Here is a 26,816-nt window from a genome sequence, read left to right on the forward strand (position 1 = left end):
ATTTCTGCCCTGCAAACCGGTTCATCTGTACCATTGTTCTAGATTCCATATATATGCGTTAATGTACGATATTTGTTTTTCTCTTTCTGACTTACTTCACTCTGTATGACAGACTCTAGGTCCATCCACGTCTCTACAAATGACCTAATTTCATTCCCTTTTTATGGCTGAGTAATATTCCATTGTATATATGGACCACATCTTCTTTATCTGTTCGTCTGTCGATGGGCATGTAGGTTGTTTCCATGACCTGGCTATTGTAAACAGAGCTGCAATGAACATTGGGGTGCATGTGTAATTTTCAATTATGCTTTTCTCAGTGTACATGCCCAGTAGTGGGATTGCTGGGTTGTATGGTAGTTCTATTTTTAGTTTTTTAAGGAACCTCCATACTGTTCTACATAGTGGCTGTATCAATTTACATTCCCACCAACAGTGCAAGAGGGTTCCCTTTTCTCCACACCCTCTCCAGCATTTGTTGTCTGCAGATTTTCTGATGATGCCCATTCTAACCGGTGTGAGGTGATACCTCATTGTAGTTTTGATTTGCATTTCTCTAATAATTAGTGATATTGAGCAGCTTTTCATGTGCCTCTTGGCCATCTGTATGTCTTCTTTGGAGCATCCCTCTTCTTTGCCTATTAACTTTCTCACCAGTAAAACGAGAAGGCTGGATGATTCCTAACATCCATGCTTATTAGGACCACTCCTTTTCCCTATGTTTTCTGAATTTTCCATCAAGGCACACAAGCCTTCTGCTTCCTGAGAAAAAGCTGCAAATCTTGGGGTTCCACTGGGGACCATCCTCAACAAAATGGCAGAGTTGGCTAGCAACTACCATGACTCACAGAAGTGCACTAATATGCACTGCTGTAAATAACTTCACTGTGCTAAACCCCAGATGTTTCTGATAAATATTAGCCAAGTAAGCCCAAGAGGGAAAGGAGTCATTGACAGAGAAGCACTTGTGTCTTAAAGTCGATGTGTAAGTGGTAAGAGACACAACCCATATTTGCATTCTGGAAGGAAAAAGAGGTCAGCGTCTCCAAAACTAAATAATTGCTTAAGCGGATTAAACCACATACACACACACACAGGCACACACACAAATAACAATGGAGAAGACAACCTTCGTCTCTAAATTAAACCCAATAATGTAGACCAGTTACAAGTACTGAGCACTTTGTGATACATTCTAGAAAAAAACATGAGCTAAAGGAAATCACAGCATCAAAATGAGATGGGATCAGAAGCTAACTGCTGTCTATTACAGACAAACACAAAACGGGGCACTATAATGTCCTGACATTGGTAACAATTGCTGGGACCCCAGGGGGAAAGCTTTAAAATCTTCAAATAGCAGTTTAATTTTAGTTCAGTAGTTCAGAATGAAAAGGGCACGGATAATCTCCATCTGTTGAGAAGAAAAGTCATGATTGATACTGAGTATTAGTTAAGCACACCCGTCTTTGTCAGGGGTTGCACTTGGCTTGAAGTTCAACAAGATGCCTGCCTGTGAAGAGCTTAGGTTTTGGGCAAACATCACTGCATTGTTCCCAGATGCCACCTGGACTAAACTGATTAGGCTAAACTTATGCTGCAGTAACAAACATTCCTCACACTCTTCGGACATAATGAAAGTTTATTTCTTGCTTATACAAAGTCAGTGCCAAGTCAGATCCTGGGCAACTGTCCTCTTCATTGTGACTTGGTGATCAAAGTTCCTTTGACTCTGTGCTCTGCCATCTGAGCATGTGGCCATCACACTCCCCAAAAGGGAAGAGGGACTTGGAAGTTTTCACCAGGGTTTTTGCTGCCCCAGCCTGTCAGGGCAGCGTGTTTCTCTCACAGGCCACCATCTAGAACTAGGCATTCTGGGAGATTGGGAAGTGCAGTCTTCCAGGAGCCCAGGAGGAGAGAACTGGATGCTGGTGAACACAAGGGACAACTATGAAGACAGCACTAATAAACAGCAGAGATACCCTCATGTCCCTACAGAAAGTTAATAAGGCTTCAAAGCTTAAAAACTATCAGCTACTCATCCCAACAACCCTACTCCTCCCCTTTCCCAAATGGCCTCTTTTCACCAAATGTGTAGAACAGTTAACAGTAGGCAAATATGATTGTCAGTTGCAGGGCGGGGGGTGGGGTGTAAAAAAAAATTAGGCCGAAAAGAAAAAAGTTAAGATGAGCTATTTCTACCCAAGTGCTTTCATGCTATGTCATTACCCTCCAAACTGAACAGCCTAGTCCTTTGGCTCAAAGTTCAATGATAACAAGGCAAGGATAATAAAGTAGTAGCAGCAGCAGCAGAGGCAGGGAAACCAGAGATACAACCTCCTAGAGGTAAGGACCAATGAAAAAATCCCTTGGTTTCTACATATTTTGTACCCCCCCCTCACACACAGGTACACACCACAGTGTGACAGATGTGACCGCTGATCTATAGCTGTAGCCGAGACCTCCCTTGGAAACCTGGATTCGAAAGTTTAATGGCTTACTTGACACTTTCTCTGGGATGTACCTCAGAAGTCATAAAATACGGTCAAAATGAAACTTCTGATTTCACCTCAAATCCTCCCCTTTCAACATCCTCCCCTCCTTGCCATTTTTCTCCATCTTACTAAATAACACCAACGTCCAGGTATCTGCTCAAACCAGGGACTTCGGAGTCATTCTCGATTCCTCCCTTTGCCTCCTGGGTTACACCTAATCACATCTTACCACTTCTGCCTTCAAAACAAACTTCAAGTTTGCCCACTTCTCTCTACTTCTACTGGTATCACCCTGACCCAAGACACCATCTCTCATCTCCATCAGCTCCAGTATCCACTTCCTAGTCTCCCTGTTTCTCCTCCTGCTTGCTTCTAACAAACCCTCTGAGAAGCAGCTGGGATCTTCTCTTTGTAAGCCCCTCCCCTGTGTGAAACCTTCCATGGACTTCTCCATTGAACTAAGTATAAAATTCAGGCAAAACCACAGGATCTCTCCAATATCATCTTGAGCCATTTGTACACCTGCCACATTGGTCTCTATCCATTCCTCGGCAGGAGACATTCTTCCCTACCTTGCACAGGGTCCTTGCACAAGCTGTCCCATCTTTTGGCAAGGCTGTTCCTTTCTAACAGGTAGATTTCATTTCAGAAAGCAACCGTCCCTCCCTTTTTTCCTTCCCTCCCCAATCCTCTACTCTAACTTTATTTTCTACCTCAGTTTCTCAGACTGTGGCTGGTTTCCTTCCAAATATATATTAGAACTTGTATTATAGCACATATTTGAGACCCAGTTTCTACTTCTGTCTTATTCAATATAGGTATCACCAGAGAAGGGCTCTAACAGATACTTTGAATGCTGAATGATATGTGCATTTTAAGGAGATAAGAGCCATTCTCACTAAATAAGACAGGGTTAACTATACTTTTTATACTATGTCAGTGTCCTGTACCCTGAAAGTCACAAACTAAACTCCCTATAGAAGCCTAGCAGAAAACATCACGAGTGAAGAGGGCCAGGCATAGACCGAACCCAAGTGGAGAGACTGCTCATCTAAAAGGGGCAGCTGCTGACAACTCCAGCTGGTACCAATTTAGGCTTATCATTTTAAAAAATTTTCAAGTGAAGTGGGAAATCTGAAGCATTTAAATGAAGAACTTCAGGGGTTTTCCACTGCTGAAGAATTAATTTAAACCTTAAGTTCGTGTGGGCAAACAAAACGTGTTGGTAGACCCAATATGGCTGCAGGCAGCCAATTCGAAACCTCTGCTGGGAAAAAAAAAAAAAAGCATTTTCTCTAATCCATCTTGCCAAAATATTTTCTGACAGTAATGATGATATTAAGAACAATGCTAGTAGCAAACTTAACAGCATGCTTACTATAGGCCAGGAGTCATTTTGAGCACTTTATATATAAATTCCAATGATACTAACAACCACCCACTGAGGTACATACTATGATTACCCCTACAGATGAAGACACTGAGACAGAGGAAGGACAAGAAATTAGCCCCAGTTTATACAGCTAGCATGTAGCAGGGTAGAATAGGGACTGTACCCTAGGTCCCAGAGTCTATGCTCTTTACTGTTATGTAAGGAGCAATCAAAAGAGTGAAAGTGCATATCCTCTATAAAAACGTTCTGCCTGGCTCTGTTTACAATAGCCCGGAGATGGAAACAACCTAAGTGTCCATCATCGGATGAATGGATAAAGAAGATGTGGCACATATATACAATGGAATATTACTCAGCCATAAAAAGAAACGAAATTGAGCTATTTGTAATGAGGTGGATAGACCTAGAGTCTGTCATACAGAGTGAAGTAAGTCAGAAAGAGAAAGACAAATACTCTATGCTAACACATATATATGGAATTTAAGAAAAAAAAATGTCATGAAGAACCTAGGGGTAAGACAGGAATAAAGACACAGACCTACTAGAGAATGGACTTGAGGATATGGGGAGGGGGAAGGGTAAGCTGTGACAAAGCAAAAGAGTGGCATGGACATATATACACTACCAAACGTAAGGTAGATAGCTAGTGGGAAGCAGCCGCATAGCACAGGGAGATCAGCTGGGTGCTTTGTGACCACCTAGAGGGGTGGGATAGGGAGGGTGGGAGGGAGACGCAAGAGGGAGGAGATATGGGGATATATGTATACGTATAGCTGATTCACTTTGTTATAAAGCAGAAACTAACACACCATTGTAAAGCAATTATACTCCAATAAAGATGTAAAAGAAACAAAAAACAAAACAAAAAAGAAAAAACGTTCTGCCTGATAACAAATCCAAGCTTTGATGCCTTTCTCTCTTCTGTTTGTTTGTTACAGTTCTGGCTACCTCCAAGAAGTTACTACTATCCAGGCATGCATAGCGTTAACCCTTTTTTGTCTATTTAGTACAAAAGGAGAAAAGGCTGGTATCAGATTTCTCCCCAAAACCAGATTACCAAATGGGCAAGTCAGACAGAGCCTTTAGGAGCTAAACTGCTTAATTACGTAAAGAACAGGGAGGCAATGAAGTTCAGCTTTGGTTGTGGCATTTGGCCAAAATTCTGTTAGGATTTGGCTTCAGCCTTGGTTTTTGGCAGGCCAAGTAGCCAAATGCCATTTCAGCTCTATTTTTGGCAACCTTGACCTTGTGCACAATTAATGATCATTTGATCACGTAGGTTACTTACACATCTGATCATCATAGCTGCTAGTAACACAGATGGGGATGTTTCTCTGGGCTTACTAGTGCCACGTGAAAATTCCCTTTCCAATAAAAGGAGGCGTTGTACATGTAACTTGGAAAATCTCCTGGTTTGTTTTTTCTATTAAAAGTTTATCAGCCAGGTGAAAATTAAATGCACATTGATTACAAGAATTCATTTAAACAACAAATAATTGTGCCCCTACGAAGTGCCAAGCATGGTTAGTAGTCTTAGGGATAGATCAAAAAAACAAATCAGGTCCCTGCCCTCACATAGTTTACACTCAGATGGATGACATACAATAATAATACACGTAATAGATAAGGAGATGATACACTGTTTTAGAAAGTGATGGGTGTGTTGAGTGGGAATAACAAAAGAGCCGGGGATGAGAGGCACTGGGAAAGAGGTCATTATTTAAATATTGATACAACAGCCCAGAAAACCTCCCTGAGGTTATGTGTGAGCAAAGATTTTAAGAAGATGAAGGAGTGAGCCTTGTGCATCCTGAGAAAAAAGACATCGCAGGCAGAGGGAACAGGCAGTACAAGGGCTCTGAGGTGGGAAGATACCTGGTTTAATCCAGGAGCAGCCTAAACATGGAAGAGTATAGCAGCAGATGACACGAGTGACTTGCCAGGGAACAGCTCATGCTGGGTCCCGGAGGGCACCAAAGGACTTTGGCTTTTAATTTGAGGAAAATGGGGAGTGATGAGAGGAGTCTGAGCAAAGGAACAACATGATCTGACGGCCACATTCACAAGATCATTCTGGCTGAATTGAAAATCATGTTTTACAGTGAATATTGTGAAAACATCTTCGAAGAAAGAAAACCACAGGGATGGCAACAAAATTCAGCTTGATCTTGAGAATTTTTAAAAAGCATCTTCTTTAAATACAGCCCAGGGATTTTGCTGGTGGCACAGTGCTTAAGAATCCGCCTGCCAATGCAGGGGACGCAGGTTCGAGCCCTGGTCTGGGAAGATCCCACATGCCGTGGAGCAACTAAGCCCATGCGCCACAACTACTGAGCTCATGTGCCACAACTACTGAAGCCTGCACACCTAAAGCCTGTGCTCCGCAGCAAGAGAAGCCACTGCAATGAGAAGCCTGCTTACTGCAACAAAGAGTAGCCCCTGCTCGCCACAACTAGAGAAAGCCCGTGTGCAGCAATGAAGACCCCATGCAGTCAAAAATAAATAAACTTATAAAAAAAATACAGCCCAAAGCTTTAGTTTATGGGATTGTTTCAATGAAATTGCCTCATGAGCTTCAACTAAGATGGCAAGTCCAAGAGTTGAAGTCTTTATTTCAGTCAGTTATCATCGGAGAGGATGAAGGCTTAATGACTTGGGAATATCACCATTAGCACGACCCTGCAGTGGCAGAGCTGGACCAAAATGTATGTTGCTCCTTCACTGAACTCAGTTGAAAGGGTATATTTTCAGTATCATAAATGTGCAATATAAAAACCACAGGAGCCGGCAGCTCTGAGGAATTATTACACTGCACTACAATGCCGATTTTTAAAAAAAATCTGCTTGGTATAACTTTAAGTTGTAATAAATAGGTATTCTTACTAATATTTCAGGTGTATCCTTGTATGACAGACATCTCTTCTATGATGATAATATTCCACTTCAGCCAAATAATGACTGAACACTCAGCCATTTGGCCAAAATGCATATTTGGTATATAGTCTGGACCAAATGTTTGTGGCCCCTCCCAAATTCATACGTTGAAGCCCTAACCCTCAATGTGGTGATATTTGGAGATAGGGCCTTTGGGAGATGCTTAGGTTTAGGTAAGGTCATGAGGGTGCAGCCCCAGGATAGGAGTAGTGCCCTTTTGAGAAGGGGAAGAGACTAGAGCTCACTTTCTCTCCACCATGTGAGGACACAGGCAGAAGGTTTCCATCAGCAAGTCAGGAGGAGGGCCCTTGCCGGGAACCACATTGGATGGTACCTTGATCTTGGACTCCAGCCTCCAGAACTGTGAGAAATACATGTCTATTATTGAAGCTACCTAATCTATGGAATTTTGTTACAGCAGCTCAAGCAGACTAATAGATATGTATGGGCACATGGGAAAGCAACATTTGAAAACAATTTCTTTTTTTTTTTTTTTTTTTTTTTTTGCGGTACGTGGGCCTCTCACTGTTGTGGCCTCTCCCGTTGCGGAGCACAGGCTCTGGACGCGCAGGCTCAGCGGCCAGGGCTCACGGGCCCAGCCGCTCCGCAGCATGTGGGATCCTCCCGGACCGGGGCACGAACCCGTGTCCCCTGCATTGGCAGGCAGACTCTCAACCACTGTGCCACCAGGGAAGCCCTGAAAACAATTTCTAATTCATAAATCCCTGGCAATAATGTTTTAGGTGTTGCTTGGTACCTGGTGGTCTGATTTTCAATTTAAGTCAGGAGTTCCTGATCATTTCAGGAGAAGCTGCTGCTTTCTATTACCTTCAAGTTTTGACTTCAAGGAAATGGGACAGAAATCAGGGTAGTCAGCTGATGCTTACACTGAGGATGGTGAATAGCTATGGGTGGGGGTGAAGGAACCTCGCCCTCTGAAATCTTGGCCGACCCTGGAGGTAGCAGAGAGATCATTGGTCCTCATCTGCAGGTTGGAGACTCTTGGCCTAAGTGAAGTTTGGAATGCCTACCACAGACTACAAACAGGTATTTGCCTAGTCTAGACTTTGAGGATGAAGGGTAATGGAGTAGCTATGGAAGTATCCCTTGCTCATCCTGTGGACAATGTTCCACTTGCACCCACCGTCCAGAAAAGCATTTCCTGCCATTGACAATTGTTACAGGATCCAGCAAGATGTATCCTTCTGCTTGCTTGTAGAGAGATTAAAGAAATAACTATGAGGCAAAAGAAAGGAAGACCCAGAGGCAAGGGACTTCTGGGTCACATCAACTAATTTCATTTATCAAATCAAAAGTGCATTCTTTTTTTTTTGCGGTACGTGGGCCTCTCACTGCTGTGGCCTCTCCCGTTGTGGAGCACAGGATCCAGACGCGCAGGCTCAGCGGCCATGGCTCACGGGCCCAGCCACTCCGCGGCATGTGGGATCTTCCCGGACCAGGGCACGAACCCATGTCTCCTGCATCGGCAGGCGGACTCTCAAGCACTGAGCCACCAGGGAAGCCCAAAAGTGTATTCTTTATGATGCGCTGCACCCTGTAGCAGGCACTGATGCTGTAGCAGTGAACAAGACAGTCAAGATCACTGCTCTCAAGGAGTTTACATTTTACTGGAGACACAGAAAATAAATAGGATGATTTCAGACAGGAAGAAGCTCTATGGAGGACAAACAGTGATGTCAGAAAGTGTGACTCGAGCGGTCAGGCTTCTCTGCAGAGGGACCTTTGACCGAGACCTACGTGATAAGGAACCAGTGGTGCAATGATCAAGGGGGCAAATACAGGCAGGCTGGATGGCAAGTATGGATGCACTCAGGAGAGCACGACCTTGGTACATTTGAGAAACAGAAAGACGGGTATGTCTGGAGCTCAGACAACCAGAGGGAAGCCTGATATGAGGGGGAACTAGGTAGGTCAAGCATGGCCAAAATATCTTGGGTTCTTACCATGGGAATGAGTCTGGATTTCTACTTTAAGTGCTAGGAAAAACCATTAAGGATGCTAAGCTGGTGAGTGGTATCCTTTGATTCAAGACCACCAGGTGAAGAATGGATCACAGGAGGGCAGGAGTGAAGTGGAAGCCAGTTAAGAGATGATGAGGTCGACCCGGGTGATAGCAGTGGAGGTGGAGCACGTGTGGATTTCAGAATACGCAGTGGCGGTAGAATGACTGAACACAATGTGCTGATGAATAATTGATCTCTAAACAACAGAACTGGCTGTGCAATTCGCATTTTTGTTTTTTTACATAATGGAATACTCTAGTTTTCTCAATGTATAAGTGATGCCAGGACAGTTTAAAATGCTGTATTACTTATTACCATGTTTTTTTCCCTTTACAGCTATTAACTTTTGGCAATTTATATCCAAATAGAACATAAGCAGTAGCCATCTGTATACTTATAGAGTAGAAAGAAGAGAAAGCAAGGTATTTTAAAAAAACGATTCCAAGTACCCTGTCCACCTTTCACCCTCCCCCAACACTGCTCCAGAATGCTGGGTGTGCAGTGTCTAAAGCTGAGCGGCCCAGCTCCTCCCATCGGCTGAGGCACAGCCGAGCCAATGTGGAGCAGTGAAGATGTGCATCTAAACTACAGGGCCCCATGTAAGCATCTCAGTGAAATGCATCCACTTCCTCAAAGTCACGTGGGGACTGCGACATCCACCATGCAGAGCCATTTACTATCTGGCCCTTGACAGCAAAAGTTTGCACACCCCTGTTCTAAATGGTCACCTGAGTCCAAGTATTCATAGTTCAACAGCAACTATGACATAGAATACCAGGGAAAGCAAAGATACACTTAAAAATCTTAATAATATGGATTTTATAAAACGTTTTACCATCTGGTATGTATGTAGAGAGAAGGAGGGTGACACTATATGCTCAGAGACGGTGTGTGTCTGTTGGACGACAGTGCCCCTCACCAGGAGCATCAGCCTTCTAGCCATGTGTGCAAAGGCCCAACCCCGCTTTCTTCCACCACCTTCTGCTGTTCATCTGACTTGGCCTCAAGCTTCTCTCTCAAGTTCTACTTTATCTGCTTCTTGAGTTCTTCACTCAGCTGAGTTGACCAGGGCTTTTAGATACGGCTTTTCCAGCATCACCCATCAAGGACTGGGAGTCTTTTCAACACAGCTACAGAAGCAGCTCACTGCTGTCCTGTGTGCTACCTATGTCTGTCTCTTTCTTAGGTACAAATTATACCTTTGCCTTTATCTAGATGCATACAATTCTGAAATCTCTCAATCAGTTCTGACTGTTATGGTTCTAACTGCTGCCATGGTTGAAAGGTTTACATATTATCTCCAGCATTTCAGGCTGGAAAAGAATAGTATTTGGGCAGAGTGCTACCAGACAAGCCACCCTTAGAACTCAAATGCCTTTTCTTCCCGAGGCTTATCTTTGCCGTGTCAAAACTGTCGATGGAATTGTAACTGGGCTCTGATCCACCCACTGATAGGGGTTCCACCTCCCCCGATGCAACTTTCCATTTTGCATCCTCAAACGGCATGTACTACAGTCATGGTACACAAGAAAAGGAATATTAACCAAATGGCTGCAGGCTCTTGTTGTTTTGTATAAGATTTGTCAGCACAACAGAGAGGAAAGCAGTGGCCATGGGTCAGAATTACTGTTTTAGGCTAGGCTATGCCACTACTAGCTTCAAGATTTTGGAGAAGCCATATATTCTCATCCTCACCTATGAAATAAATCAGGTAGTCAGATGTTCCCTAAGGTTCCTTCTTGGTTGATTGTACCATGAAACACAGTGGCTCAAATACATGCTCTATTGTTGCACTTTTCAGAGCTCAACACTTTGGTAATAAATGCTTACCTTTTCAAATATGGGTTAATGGTAGTTTCTTTCTTTCCAAGTGCCCAGTGTATGTATATATGGGGCGGGTTGGGGGGAGCTGGAACTCACATAGCATGAAGTCATTCTGGCTTGTCTCTCTTATTCTGACCCCTGACAATTCTTAACTAAGGATGTGCTTATTATGTTTCCCATGCATTATGTCCTTTCCTATCATTGGTGACATTATATTGGGTTGGCAGCTTCTTTTGGAGACACTCTTGATCCCCAAGCCAAGAAATACAGAGAGCCAAGAATTAGATCATTCTATCCCCAAATTGCTACAAACCTTCTCAGAGGCAGCTGAGCCATGTAATTTGATCAAGGTTAAGTACAATCCACCCTTCATCTGTAACCCAAGTCAAAATTCTTTGAACTTTCCATTTCAATCCCAGATTACTGCTTCCTGCCCACTCTTACAAACGTCCACCAGCGGCTCTCCAGTCAACTCTCATTTATCCACCTGTGGCTTATCCAAAGCACCTGGCTTTCTCCTCCTCCTGCCTCCAGCACAAAATTCCAGGCCAGCTCCTTTAACTCAGTGCCAAAGAAACACAAACTAAATCTAATATTAGCCTAATGAGAAAAGGCTATCTGCTGTCAAAGATTCACAGAATGCATCCCAAAGCCAAATGCAGGCAATTATTCACTGTTTTGGATGCTGGCGCTGCTTCTCCCTTATGTAATCCAGCAATAAAGATCTGCTGTGTTTCTATCCAAGAAAGGAAGAATACAGGCAGCGTTTTAACCTCTTCTTTCACCTAGTTGGCCAGATTCTCAGTATATCAGATTATATTTTCTTTTCAAACAAATAAATCATTTGTACATTTAATGTTAAAAGAGTGAAAAAAATCATGGTTTCAGGGTCATTATACTTAGATGTGAATTTCATCTTCCTCCAATTTTTAGCCAGAAACTAAGTTTTGGCAAGCCATTCAAATTCTTTGTTTTCTCAGCTGCAAAACAGAGATTTTATAAATAAAAAGGGGGCAGTGACACATATAAGAGGGACACACAAAAAGCCATCAAGACTCTTGATCATTACTCTGATTCACCACTTTACAGCCTCTGGAGAATTAGCATTGCTGGCAAGAAAAAATAAAGATTAAGCTCATGAAACCCTTCTTTCATAGGCATGAAAACACAGGGTAAGTTTCCTCATAAGCACCTAGAAAAGCAAGTCTAGAAGTGAAGAGTTTCTAGTTTCCCAATGCTGTATTTAGGCCACTTGTGAGGACACGTTCCAGAGTTCCAAGGTGAACAGCCAGGATACTGTTTGCTGATGGGCTGATCTTAGTCCATAGCCCAAGTTGCCATGGAAACTCAAATTCCAACCATCAGAGCATTTAGGGATATCACTTTCAAAACAGACTCCCCTTTCCACATTTTTCTCATGATTGAAGCACATGTCCCCCCAGGCCCAAGGACAAGGGTCAGATCACACAATTTCATCTTTTCATCTCACTCACTCCTATACCCAGAAAACTTCAATGGCTTCCACAAACCAGAGCAGCCTGTCCAACAGAACTTTCTGTGATGTTCTATGTCTGTGCTATCCAAGACAGTAATCCCTAGACACATGGAGAACTTTTAAATTTTGCTGGTGTGACCAAGGAAACAATTTTTCATTTTATTCATTTTTAATGGATTTAATAGCCACACATGGCTAGTGGCTACCATATTGGATGGTGCAGATAGAAAATAAATCTACGCTCCTAGCATTCAAATCCCATACGACTGGGCCCCAACCTACTGTTCCAACCTCATCTTCCGCAACACAAACCTGGACTCAAGGAGACTGTTGCTGAGAGCACCTGAGGATGTCTGTGGCCACACCATTGCTAAGGACGCCTTCCATTCTTACTACTGCATGTTTGAATGTTACCCATATTTCACAGCATAGGTGCATTTCTTCCTCTCCTGGAGTACCTACCCTCTGGCAGCCCCATGCCTACTGCTCTGGAAGGAAGGGTTCATTAACCTCAGGCCTGTCCGGGAAGGACCCCAGGGGCTCACAGCGCTGCTTCCTTGAAAACTGCTCTGTGGACCACACCTGGTCTACAGGACCAGTGAGATGGCCTTGGGCCCACATGACTAGAATGGTAAAAAGAATGGTGGGAAAAAGAGGCTGTGCCTTCTGTGAGTCAAGGAAGCTCATCCTCACCTTGGGTCTCATCTGCGGCAGTTGTAGGCGCCCCTGTGTGGGTGAAGGAACAGAAGCAGCTGTGTACCTTCATACCTTCTGGCCCCCTGGATGAGACGAAATGCTATACGTACTATCTCTTGCCGGGTATCCACCTGTAAAGCTAAGTCAACATAGTTTCTGCATTTTGAACTTATAACTGCAGCTGTGGTATGGCATGCATACTCTCTGGATTCCTAAGTCCTCACTGGCATTTAGCACTCCCAATGGTAAATAGCTTTTGCAAATCCACAATTCAATTGAATCTGTTTCTTTCTTTTTTTTTTTTTTTCCAACTAGACTCTATGCTACCTAATAATAAGGCTTAAAAGTGAGCTCGGGGGTCCAGCTCCCTGGCGGTCCAGCGGTTAAGACTCTGTGCTCCCACTGGTTGGGGAACTAAAATCCCTTATGCCATGCGGTGCAGCCAAAAAAAACAAAACAAAGTGAGCTTGGTTCTCTATTGATTTCTCTTTTGTCTATAAGAGCTGATGGCAAGGGCCTCCCTGGTGGCGCAGTGGTTGAGAGTCCGCCTGCCGATGCAGGGGATACGGGTTCGTGCCCCGGTCTGGGAGGATCCCATATGCCGCGGAGCGGCTGGGCCCGTGAGCCATGGCCGCTGGGCCTGTGCATCCGGAGCCTGTGCTCCGCAACGGGAGAGGCCACAACAGTGAGAGGCCCGCATACCACAAAAAGAAAAAAAAAAAAAAAAAAGAGCTGATGGCAACTCATAGCACCAATAACCTCTTTCTGGAATCAGGGCCCTAGTCTTGAGAGTAACTGGGGCCAAGGGTGCCAAATCACATTTAAGATAAAGAAACAAAAAGGATGATTTTTCCAAAGATATGTAGTGATAGAGGTATTTTTTAATTATGAAAGCAATGTAAATTTCAGGGTTAAGATGGTAGATTAAACTTGTGCTATACAATCTCTTCTCAGTCTCTAAAAACTTAAAGATACTAGAAAATATAGTTTTAAATTTATATAAGGCCAAAGAGACATCTCTAGGTGCCAGGAGCCCACAGCAATGAGGAGGACTGAAGCACAGTATGCCTGCTGGAGATCTGGAACAGGGATTGGTTTCAAAGCCCAACTTGGCCAGACCAAAAGTGGCAGAACCTACAGGCGTGTGATAGCATGCTAGAACCAGGTTCCTGTGTGAAGTCTGCAGATGGGAGAGCACATCTGGGGGGACTTGATTCGTGTAGTGCGTCAGCAAAGAGAACATCAAATTGAAACGTAGTTAAACACCTGGTCAAAGCTATTACATCCCAAAAAGTTCAGGAAGAGACAAACACAAAAGCACCTCATCAGTGCTTGCTTCAGCAGCACAAAGACTACAAAAAGCACCTCATCAAATGGCCTCCACAACCCAAGGCATTCATAGTCCCCAAGATAACTCCCCCTTGGCAAAGAACCAGCAAGCATTAGGAGCCACGGGAGGAAAGACAGCACCCTCAAAGGCAGAATACAGACTCAACAAACAGGAAAAGTCATGGATGAGCTGTTTAAGTTAATGGGACAATCTGAAAAGGGCTTTAAAATAAATATGCTTGAAAGGGTACATATCTTAAAAAAAAAAAAAAAAAAACTCAAGTGCAGAAAAAGAAAGTTTTCCCCATAATCACAGCTCCAGATGTAAACTGCTGCTCAAACTGTGGAATGAACTCTTTCAGACTCGGTGATGCCTTTTTACAGAGAAAAGATATTTTTACGAAAATGAGAACATTTTTCTGCGTGCAGTAACTTGCCCTTCTCCCTCCTCTCCCCACTCTAAAATAGCAGCATATTCATTTTCCCACATAAACACTGCTACAGACGAATGTCTGTGTCTCCCTAAAATTCACATGCTGAAACCTAACCCCCAATGTGATAGTATTAGAAGGAGGGGCCTTTGGGAGGTGCTTAGGTGATGAGGGTGGAGCCCTCATGAATGGGATTAGTGCCCTTGTAAAAGAGACTCCAGAGAGATTCCTGGTCCCTTTCCACCATGTGAGGACACAGTGTGATGACGACTGTCTATGAACCAGGAAGCAGGCTCTCATCAGATACTCAATCTGGTGGCACCTTGATCCTGAGCTTCCCAGCCTTCATAACTGTGAGAAATAAATTTCTGTGGTTTATAAGTCACCTAGTTTAAGGTATTGTTATAGCAGCCTGAATAGACTAAGGTAAGTACACATAGGTCTCCCTCACCCTTATAAAGGGAGAACTCTATTCCATTCCACGAACACACAGTTTCTTGAGCCAATGTCCTATGAAAGGACATTGTTTTCATATTATAAACATTGCTAGAGTGACCATTCTCCTGCAGCCATCTTTGCACATCTGGATGATTATTTCCTTAGGACAAGTTCCTAGAGAAGGAATTACTGGCTCAAAACTTATACACATGTAAAATGTTGATAACTCTATCAGACTGTCCTCCAGAAAATCTGTACCAACTTACATTACTGAGTGGCTTTAAGTGCGTGCATTTCTAGCCAGAGGTTTTTCAGGGTAAGTTTAGAGTAGGTCAAGTTACCAGGGATTCAATTCTTTACCCAAGGAAAAAGGATGACTCACAACTCCAATAACCCTCTAAGTGCACCAGGAGGGCACATTTCAGTGTGTCTGTACATGCACAGAACATGTTCACATTGTCTGTGGCTCAGAATCTCCAGGGTATGTGACACTGCAGGTCTGCAGTAATCAAGCTCTTTTTATTTTGTCCCCCCAGCAACCACCATTGTCATCAAGTCCTGCATGAAAAAATAAATACTTTGTAACAACAGCTCCTCCTCTGTTCACTCCTAAACATGTCAATGTGAAGACATTCAGAATCCCCTCTCAACCCTGTTTGGGGGTTTCATTGTAGGTGATCTGGACAAACTCAGATGAGTGTGGTTTCCAGCAGTAGGCTATTCCTGAGGAAAGGTTCATTATGGACAACTACATTCTCAGTGAAGTAGGTTTTCAGCAAAGCAAACGTAAAATGATCTAGAGGCAAAGGCAGGTGCTACTGACATGAAAATTCAGGGTTTACTACAATTGCACACATTCCAAATAATTCAGAAGTTATCCAACCCTATCAGGTTTGAATCAAACTTCTTACATCACCAATCTGTTGTGCAAATAAAAGAGAATCTGGACATGTTGAAAGGTGAATTAAATCAGGCAGATGTCAATAACTTGTTTTCTTTTTCCCCACTCTAATTTTAAATATTTTAAGCATATCTTTGAAAAGATCCTACTCAGACAAACCATTTATCTTCCTAGTTAAAGAAGACCCTTAAGACATTTTTTTCTCACTCTTTCAAGATGGCACCACTGGCTGATCGGATTTAGATGTCATAATAGGGCTCACTTATTCCCAACTCCTCTTACAGACCAAACCTCAATAATCAACCAGTTTCCTATAAGGTGCAATTTCTCTCAGCTACCATATCGAGTGCAAAATATCTGCAATATCTTCCTTGCTAATCATTCTCCACTCCCTACAACACAGACACACAGACACTCATTATGTCATCAGTTTTTAATTATCCACACTAAAGAAGGGAAGGAGCCATGGTAATTATTCAAAACTATAGATAAAGAAGAAAAATTCACATCTGATTTTGGAAGGCATTTTTTGGGGGGAGTGGTGGTTATTGTATGACAGTCAAGTGACCTTTCTACTTAAGGTTTTTCTTGGATGATTGCAACGTTTGCTTTCCAAAGCATGCACATATTCATCCACTCAACAAACATTTGAAAGGAAATTTCTTTGAAGGAAATGCGCAAGGGAGAAATCAAATAACCACACGAAGATTAGTCCTCTCAATTTCCAAGGGGCAAACTAATATACACCTCCAACAAGAGCATCTTCACTGATTGCAGACAAAAACCCATACAGTGCCAGTTCCATTGCAGAAAACCTTTGAAAGACGCTGCTCTTACTAAAGAATCATCCATCCTCCCAGTTTACCAAGGTGTGTTTTATACCAACATCTAGGCTAAAAGACTAAAAGAACAAAGTATCCTGCAACAAAATAAAACAATTTTACCTTTCATTAATTAGGGTCTTGTTTACTATTGTCTACCTCATAGAATTGTTACAGGGAGACAATAAGCCAGTATATCAAGAGTCCTTCAAACAGTACCTGGCATATATGTATATATTTAATAAAATATTACTTGTTATTGTGATTGTCAGCAAAAAGCCCCCTCATACTCATGCAGCCAACTGGGCCTTTTACAAAACACTTCCACATACATAATATTATTTCATCTGTTCAACCTAATGGAGGATGGAGTTTTTCTGATACCCATTCTATAGGTGAAAAATCTGAGGCTTGAAAAGTCACAGGACTTGTCCAATATCATAAAATGACAAATCTGAGCCTGGCAAACAAATCTTTCAGCTTTAATTCCAAGGCACTCTTCCCTGTAGCTCATTCTATACCATCCTCAGAGCCTCATGCGATGAAACTGACCACAAATGTGTTTCAATTTCACTCTAAAGGGTATGTGGTCAATATTTTCATTTCTCATTACCTGCAATCAATGAGCACTGTTTCTTTAACTGAAGATACAATGCTAATTAATGAAAGCACCATCAGTTCTTATCTGGGGCTGGACCACAAAATGGCAAAGCTGCAGCTTCAGAATCTCCTTAACTTACTGGATTATTACCTACCTTAGCTGTCTCGGCTTCTGCCTGCAGTCGCTTGGGGGTTCCTTTTTGGTCAAGCACCTTCTGGAAATTTTTGTTTTTAATAGAGTGAGAATCAACACCTTCACCTTCAATTTGCAGTTTAATACCTTCAGCATGGGCAGGGTGATCAATACCCCGTGGATTCAAACCGCAGTGGAGAGCTAGGAAAGAGGAAAAAATCTGAACTCAGAAAACAGATCCTATAAAGGAGGTGTCCATGAAAGACAATATTTCATCTGGCCTATGTGGGAAGATACAAGGAATCGCCAAGTTGAGAGGTGGGGGTCATAATTATGGGAAACGATTTGGTGAAGAGGGAGCATCGTATGGTGGGAAATCCTGAGCTCTGAAGTCAGAAAGACTAGAGTACAAATCCAGGAACCATCAGTTCCAAGTTGTTTGACCTTGGGCAAGCAACTAACCCCCAAATTACAGATGACAATACCAAATCAGGCAACTTGGGTACTGCCTTCCACACATGCAATCATTTCAACCCCTGCAGTTTAGTGTGTATCTCTGCTTCCGTCTGGAAAACTGCTCAGCCCCTCCCATTTCTGAATCTTCTCTATTCTTCAAGCATCCACTCAAGTCCACCCTCTTGCAGTCATTCAACAAATATTTACTGAGCACTTACTGTGTGTCGCTCCTGGACCAGGCCCTGCAAGCATGGATTTATATACGACAGATGTTAGCTTCAAAGAACTCACAATGAAATAGAAGAGGCAGACAAGAAACAAAAGAACCAGTGGTTTTAAAACAGTTACTACTCCTCCATGAAAGAAGGAAAGGTCAGAGTGGAGGGTTTAAGGGAGCTCAGCCTAGTAGCTTCCTATTTTCACCTTATCTCTCCACATCCTTTAACGCAGATACCCTCACAAATAAAATCTAAAGCTCATACTGAGTATATTTATTCATTCCACATAGGAGTTCCTCCTGTGTACCCATGACTATCAGAGAAATAGCAGGGAGTGTTATAGGAAACATACATTCCCCCTGGATGACATCCATGACCCAACGGGTGTGTGTGAGTGAATGTGCACACACTTATGTACATATAGCTGGTATGTGTGTTTTGAGGTCTCTGGTGGAGAATTCTCTCATCTCCTTGTGACCCTCAAGCCTTCAAATGTAGCTAAACTTCCATCCTTATCCACTTCCCCTTGGTCTCAGAGGATTTAAGGTCAGAACCTCCAATCCCCTCCCATCTCCCTCGAGACTCCACTTCATCAATAATCTCCTTTTACCAAGGATCTTCAGTCTCCCCCTTTCTCAGCATTCTTCCCCGTTACAGGACGTCTGTGATTCTAAAATTCTTCCCTTTACTTAGCACCCCAGGGTTTCCTTTTCTCTTGATCAGGCTTGTGAAAGAATATTTTACACCTGAGAGATGAGGGAAGCCTTCCCAGAAGTAGTCGGTCAGGTGTTCTTTTCCCCACTCTCCACTTCTCCCTTAACAGGTCCCATCCATTCCCAGCACTTCTGATGCAATCAACCTGACCATGACTCTCAAATTTTAAATCCAGCCCAGAGAGACCTCTCTCATGAGCCTCAGATGTAAGACTGTGACTCAACATCCCAAGGTCAGTGTATCACAGATCTCACACTTAACATGTTCACACTGAACCTTGGTTTTTCTACCAAAAAATATTCACTTTCTCCTGTCTTCAGTTACACAGAAACTGAAGAGTCCTCCTTGACACACTCTCTCCATAAGTCACCACATCCCTCATATCTATCACCAGAGCCAGTAAGCACTACACTCAAAATGCTGCTCCAATCCACCTACTTCACTCCACACCTCCATTGCCATCACCCTGGTCCAAGCTACTCATCTCTGTCCCCCAGAATGTGACCAGCCCAACTGCTCTTCCTCGCTGGACCCCCGCAATCCCATTTAAAAATGTATAGGTTAGTTCAAGAGACTTCTGCTACAAAACAGAAACAGACTCACAGACTTAGAGAACGAACTTATGGCTACCTGGAGGGGAGGGATAGTTAGGGAGTTTGGGATTGAAATATATACACTGCTTTATTTAAAATAAATAGCCAACAAGGACCTACTGTACAAAAAGTGGATGGGGGACAAGAGAATGATATAGATGAGATGAGATTGGCCATGCATTGATAATTCTTGAAGCTAATTGGTGGATTCATGGGGATTTATTATACTACTCCTTCCACTTTTGTCTGTTGAAATTTTCCTTAATAAAAAAGTAAAAAAAACACAACTTTCTAATGGCTTCATTTTACACCCAGATCATTCAAAAATCTTTAACATGGCCAACAAGGCCGTTCATAATCTGTCCCCTCTGGACTTTGTATATAATGTTTCTTTGCCTGAACTGTTCTTCCCCATTCTTCACCTAACCCCTACTTATGCTTTAAGTATCAACTCTTCAGATTTGAATCATGTGCCTGGAATGGCAAGTAGTCAACATTGTACGAATGATCTTTAAAAACTTATTGTACAAAGATCCATATGCATGTGACCCTAGTTAAACTATTTTATATCAAAATTATCTGAATTTCCCTTCTAGCCTTTAAGCTTCCTGAAACAAGGACCAGTCTATTTCATGGTGCCTCGTAGGCACTCAGCATGTATTAGTTCATGCCTCTTCCCTCGATTTGTGGTGCGTCTCAAATAATCTTCATGAAAAACTCTGAGACATAATTATATTCATTTCACAGACAAGGGAAATGAGGCTCAAAGGGTTATAGTCATAAAAAGTCATACAGATGTCTACTGAAGGTCACAAAGATCATGTATCATTTAGGTTGCAGAGGATTTCAAGTTTCAGATGAACAAACCCAAAATAGATTAAGCAGTAAGGAAAATCATTATCTTTCAGGAGAGGAAGCCCAGTAGTGGGAAAAGTTCTGAGTTAGCTGATTTCCAAGTTCAACGGCGCCATCAAGGACTCTTTTTCATCTTTCTATTTTGCTATCCATGACATCACCTTTATCCTAAGCCTGGGTCCCCACATGGCACTAGGGCTACAAGCTTCTGGTTCTCATCTAGCAATAGAGACAGCTTGATTGACCAGTTTTCTTCCCCAAATCCTCCTCCAAACTTGGATCTTTTCTCATTGGCCCAAAGTGAATCACACACATCCGTTAGTGAACTAAAACTCTGGCAGTAGAGATAGGATTACCCTTAAACCAGCTGACCGTCACCTAAAGTCAAGTCCCCAAAGAGACAGGATTACCCTTAAACCAGATGACCTTCACCTAAGGTCAAGTCCCCAAACCACATCGCTGTTACTCAACAAGGCAGGGGTGGAATAGATGCTGGAGAACCAACTGCAATGCCCAATTCAGGCAGTAGTAGAAAAAGAACAAAACCTATGAGAGCATGAGGCTAATTACTGTTAATATCAATCAGCTTCCCCACCTCCAAAGATCAGTCTACTTACAATGAATCTTCAATTAAACATATTAAAATTGTGATTATTAAAAAGAGGTGAGCCTGTGTCGGGAGGTGGCGGATGGGCATGGGACAGATTTAGAGATGAGTACGGAAAAGAAAAAAGTGTGTATCTTTGATCTTACTCCAGCATGATTCCCAGCTGCTTCCTGCCTTGAAATTCATGGCCTAGGAATATCACTGAGCTGCTGATAGCTTCCGGCACCTCCTGTTCTCCTCTGCCATCACTTCCCCACCCATGAGACTCTCGTACTTCCCTCACTTGTGCTCATGTTGGTCCCTCCTCCTAGAAAGAAGTTCTACTCCACCTCAACCTTACTTCCTTCTTTGGGAAGTGAACTCCCACTCAGCCCACGTGTCTTTTCAGACTTCTTCAGAAAGCCTTCTAGGAGCTTCTGACATCCTGGTGCTTCATCCCCTCACTCTCTGAGGATGTCTGTCTAATTGACCTGTCTGCTTCACCGACCACAACTCCCAGCTCCATCTCCACTGCCCAGTCCAGCATTGGTCACATAACAGGCACTGGAGAAACATCTGTTCGGCTGCTGAACGAACCACCAATCTTCTGTCTTTACACAACTATGCCTTACATCAAAAGGTATCTTTTCTCTGCTAGTAAATACTAGGTGTACAAAATGTAAGATCTCTGTAGACATGAGATGGGTTATGGCATTTGGACTTTCTACGCACGTCACGTTCTTCCCACATATATTTTAATCCTCCACAGCTGTTCCCTCCTCGCCTGCAAATCCTGCAGTTGATTTAGGTTTTTGTGTTTGGGTTTATTTGTTTAAAACCATTTCTGACAGGCTGTGTTTTGTTTTCCCGGAAATTTCACGTCCCTAATGTTTACAAATCAAGTGACTTTTAAATGGCCTCTTACACGCCGTGACCTCCATCTCTCTGTTCATCATGTAAAAGGTGCCCCCATTTGCTTTCTCTTTTCTATCCTCATCTCTACCCCTTCTTGTTTTCACTGAAGTTATTTATCCAATTTAATGGGCTCAGTCAGCTTTGAGATCTTCTTGTTTCCCTGATCTTCCCAACCAGTCTTGTGCCCTATGGATTTCTAGTTATTGAACTGACACTGCAGGCTGCCTTGTGGTCTTTACCTGAAGGGCTGCCACTGTCGCTTTAATGTTAAAGTTGCTGATGGTGAGCTCTTAAAATGAGGAGTTAAAGACCAGATTTTACAAATGTTGCTCTTTTAAAAACTTAGAGAAAATTCCTCATGCAAATACACATGTTTTAGCATTGTTTTGAGATGCCAATTAGAAGGCACCATCTTTTTTACATGTGAGAAAACCCACTCCCTCAGAAACTGAAAACCCTTGCACACTGTTGGTGGGAATGTAACATGGGACAGCTTCTGTGGAAAACTGCATGGCGAATTCCTCAAAAAAAAAAAAAAAGAATTAAAATAGAATTACCATTTGATACAGCAATTCAACCAAAGAATTGAACTAGGGACTCGAACAGATATTTGTATATCCATGTTTATAGCAGCATTATTCACAATAGCCAAAAGGTGGAAAGAACCCAGATGCCCACTGATGGATAAACGGATAAATAAAATGCCGTATGTATGTACTACGGAATATTATTCAGTATTAAAAAGGAATGAAATTCTGATACACGCTACAATAGGGATGAACCTTGAAGACATTATGTGAAGTGAAATAAGCCAGTCACAGGACAAGTATTGTATGATTCTACTTATGAGAGGTACTTAGAACAGTCAGATTCATAGAGACAACGTGGAACAGTGGTTACCAGGGGCTAGAGGAGAGGAGAATGGGGACTTATTGCTTAGTATGGAGTTTCAGTTTGGGTTGATGAAAAAGTTCTGGAGATGGAGAGTGGTGACGGTTGCACAACAATATAAATATATTTAATGCCACTGAATCACACACTCAAGAATGGTTCCAGTGATCAATTTTGTTATATTCTACAATAAACTTTTAAAACAAAAAACCAAAAATGGACTCCCTCTCATTTCACCTCCCTATTGCCTCTGTTAAGTGGAAAGTTCCAAAAGTATTTTTAGTCTTCTTTCTATCATCTTATTGTGATTTTCAGGGATAACACGTTTTTTGCTTTCTTTTTTTAAAAAAATATAATAGATAATAATAGCTAAATAGTATCAGATTACTTTAAAATGTTCTTGGAAAGGGCATGTTCTCCAAAACGGGCCCCAGCCTGACTGGCAGAAGACATGCTTCACTTGCTGGAAGCGAGCCTGGGCCTTCCTGGCCCTGACCTCTGAGGGGTCCCATTCCAATGGGACTTAGGTCACAGTAACAGACTATGCCTAAGTGCCAGGCTTCATTTCATCTCAAGATGATTCAAGAAGAGCTGAGGGATGTACTGGCATCACAACATTCATTTGTAAGAACAAGTGGATTGTACTTGCCAAGAAGTCATGCAGCTTCCCAGTCCTTTCAGTCCCCACCCACGCCACACTCTCCCCGTAGTGAGACAAGGGACAGAGCCTCATTCAAATTGAATGGTCCTTTATTCCCAGCATCACTGTGAACAGAGATGCTGTGCAAACACCCCCAGTGGTGCTGCTCTGGCTCCTGCCCCTACATTTCTACCAACACATAGACGCTGCTTGCAGCTGCTGAGATGTCTTGTGCTTCTCTGCTTTGCCAGAATTGATCTTTTTCCATAATATACTCTTCCCTTCCCTTATTTGCATGGATGACCCTTCAGGAAATAAGAAATGCTCCTTCTTCTTTCCCCTGTGAAGCTTTAACTGATTTTGTATGCGTTATAGCCTCCGAAGCAATGTTGACAATGTCTCTTTTTCTTATTAAATCTGGTGTGTGTGTGTATACACCATGCATTGCAAGTATTTATTAACACATCTGCCTACCCTATAACTAGGAGCCCCATGAGACAAGGGACTTATTAAGCTTTACAAGCCCAGTGCCTAGCCAAATGACTAACATACAGTTATGCTGAATCATTGTTCACAGAATGAGCAGAGGTATGATGAAAAGATACTGATTTAATCCTACTGACTGCCATTCCCTTCTTATGAGTAGCTTAGATCTTTATTTTTCAAAAGAGCAAGTAAGAGTTGCTTCCAACCTAATTGGATAATTCAAAGATATGGTAAATCACAGAACCACAGAGCTGTCCCGGAACTGCTGTTTCACTTGACTGCCTTCTGCAGAACAGAAACAGTGTTAGTCATCTATGTACCTGCAAAGACTAAGTTGCACGTATTTGGCACCTCATATATGTTGCTAAATGAATACATGACCTTATGATGCAAATATACTCCAATCCCCATCATTAGCTTTTAGAATTGAGATAGATTGTTTATCATTTCATGTATATTTCTTGCTTCTAGCTAGAGAAAAAGTTCCTGGAGGACATGGCCCTTGCTTCGTACATCTCTCATATGTAATATTCACATAGCAGACACTCTCCAAATATCTGTTTAAGTAAGGGAAGTGCCTTATTCGTTATATTCTGGATTCAAATCTGGCAGAACTCTACTCTCTAGAAGTAATCCGGGCATCACAAAAGGCCTCCCGCCCTTTGCAGGAGACACTTCTGGTGACTAAACTTTCCCAATGCTCTCCTCCTTGCCACCTCCCCCAGCATGTCTACAAAGTCAAAACTCAATCCTCCAGCCTCCCTTGCAGCTACAAGCGGCTGCTGACAGGTTCCTGCCAATGGGACCTAAACAGATGGATAAAAAGACAGTCCTGGAACCGACAAAAGAGAACAGATGTTGATACCGCCCTTCCTTCCCTCTCTCTGCCTTGAATGCTGATGTGTTACCTAGAGCTGCTACAGACCTTCTGTGACAATAGGGCTCCAAACATGAGTGAGAGCCAAGAGGCTAACAGCCACACTGGCTCTGCCATCATTGGGCTACTCTATGTTCGTAATTGCCTCCCTCTGGACTTGGGGCTCTGGGAGAGAAATAATCCTAGTTGTTAAGCCACTTTGAATCAGGTGTTCTCTAACATTCAGATGAACCGTTCCAAACTAACATATGATTCCATTTTAACCAGTTACATATGATTGCTTAGCTCTTCCTCATGGAGAAAAATAAGAAAACTGAAATCCTAGCAAAATATTACAGTCTGGGTTTCATAACTCCCATTATGACTTAGAAAGCTTACCTAAGTATAATAATACCTTAGCAAGGAAGATGTACATTAAGAATACATGTTGTGGGCTTCCCTGGTGGCACAGTGGTTGAGAGTCTGCCTGCCAATGCAGGGGACACGGGTTCGAGCCCTGGTCTGGGAAGATCCCACATGCTGCGCAGCAACTAGGCCCGTGTGCCACAACTACTGAGCCTGCACGTCTGGAGCTTGTGCTCCGCAACAAGAGAGGCCGTGACAGTGAGAGGCCTGCGCACCGCAATGAAGAGTGGCCCCCACTCGCCGAAACTAGAGAAAGCCCACACACAGAAACAAAGACCCAACACAGCCATAAATAAATAAATAAATAAATAAATTTAAAAAAAAGATGATAAGAATACATGTTGTTATCAAGAAAATTATCATCAGAGGTAGACTCAGTCCAGGTCTTCTACTGTGAAGACCTGAGGGCAAAAGTCTTAATTCACCTGGGGGCCTTTGGTGCCCAGAATACTCACAAAAACTTTTGCGTGAACGAATAAGGACGTGTTCATGAGTGTCAGGTCACTAATGTTTTAACATGAAAATAAAGCAATGTACCAGAAACGTCTCAGGAACATAAGCTTGGATTAAGCTAGTGGACAGGAAGCACAGCGTCTGTTTGGGTAAAGGAACCGGTCCAGTGGACATCTTCTATGGCAGGGGTGAGCAAATTTCAGCCCAGGGCCAAATCCAGCCTACCACCCATTTACATATGACTTGTGAGCCAAGAATAATTTTTACATTTTTAAAGGGTTGGGAAAAAACCTAAAGGAATATTTTGTGACCTAAAAATATATGAAATTCAAGTGTCAGTGTCCATAAATAAAGTTTTATTGGAACACAACCATGTTATTTATATATTGTCTATGACCACTCTTTTGCTACAATGGTGGAGGTGAGTAGTGGTGACAGAGACCACGTGGTCTGCAGAGACTAAAATATTTGCTAGCTGGCCCTTTACAGAAGTAAGTCTGCTGAGTGAGCCCTGTCCTAGGGTAGAGTGGAACCCTGTGGTCCAAGAACCCCAGCCCCCTTCACTTTATCATCAAAGAAGAACTCACGGATCTTTGAGGAACTCGCCTCTGACTTATTCTGCACTCTCCCACTCCCAGGCAATTTAAATAAGCTAAATTATGTTTGATTTTATCATTTGGGTCAGGCTATGAGGAGACAGAATATGACTTCCAAACCTCTCCTTGGTCAGCTAAATGTGGTTCTGCAAATATATGTCGAAGCTTAACATCTGTAAATACAGGTTTAAGTCTTTTCCTCACCATCAAAAAGAACATGGTGGCGGGGGGGTGGGGTGGTGTTGGGATGAACTGGGAGATTGGGACTGACATATATACACTAATATGTATAAAATGGATAACTAATAAGAACCTGTATAAAAAATAAACAAAATAAAATTCAAAAAAAGTACTTGGCATACAGTAGACCAAAAAAATAAAAAAAGACAGCTATTATTTATTCCAATGCCATCTTTTTTAAAATAAATTTATTTATTTACTTATTTTTTTTAAAAAACAAAAGAACATGGTAAAACGCAAACTTCCAAACAGGTAACTCAGAGGCATTAAAAGAGGACATGCCCATTCCCAGCCAGTCTGGAAGGGACCAGTAATAGACACATCCCTTATTCTAACATGAGGAGGAAGACACTCTGCTGATGAGGAGAGAGGGAGGG

The 26,816-nt window shown here is 42.5% G+C and overlaps 1 protein-coding gene across 1 annotated transcript in view; it reads right to left on the reverse strand.

Annotated features, from left to right (window-relative positions):
• Window positions 1–26,816, reverse strand: part of SAMD12 (sterile alpha motif domain containing 12) — a gene marked incomplete at its 3' end in the record, with an annotated part of 243,925 nt that overhangs the window by 185,772 nt on the left and 31,337 nt on the right. The window contains exon 2 of the mRNA XM_081258420.1: window positions 17,537–17,715. Within this exon, the coding sequence (XP_081114546.1) occupies window positions 17,537–17,715 (179 nt within the window). The remainder of the gene's footprint in view (window positions 1–17,536; window positions 17,716–26,816) is intronic.

This window comes from Mesoplodon bidens, assembly GCF_964165515.1.
Source record: "Mesoplodon bidens genome assembly, chromosome: 16".
In the NCBI taxonomy this organism is placed as follows: domain Eukaryota; kingdom Metazoa; phylum Chordata; class Mammalia; order Artiodactyla; family Ziphiidae; genus Mesoplodon; species Mesoplodon bidens.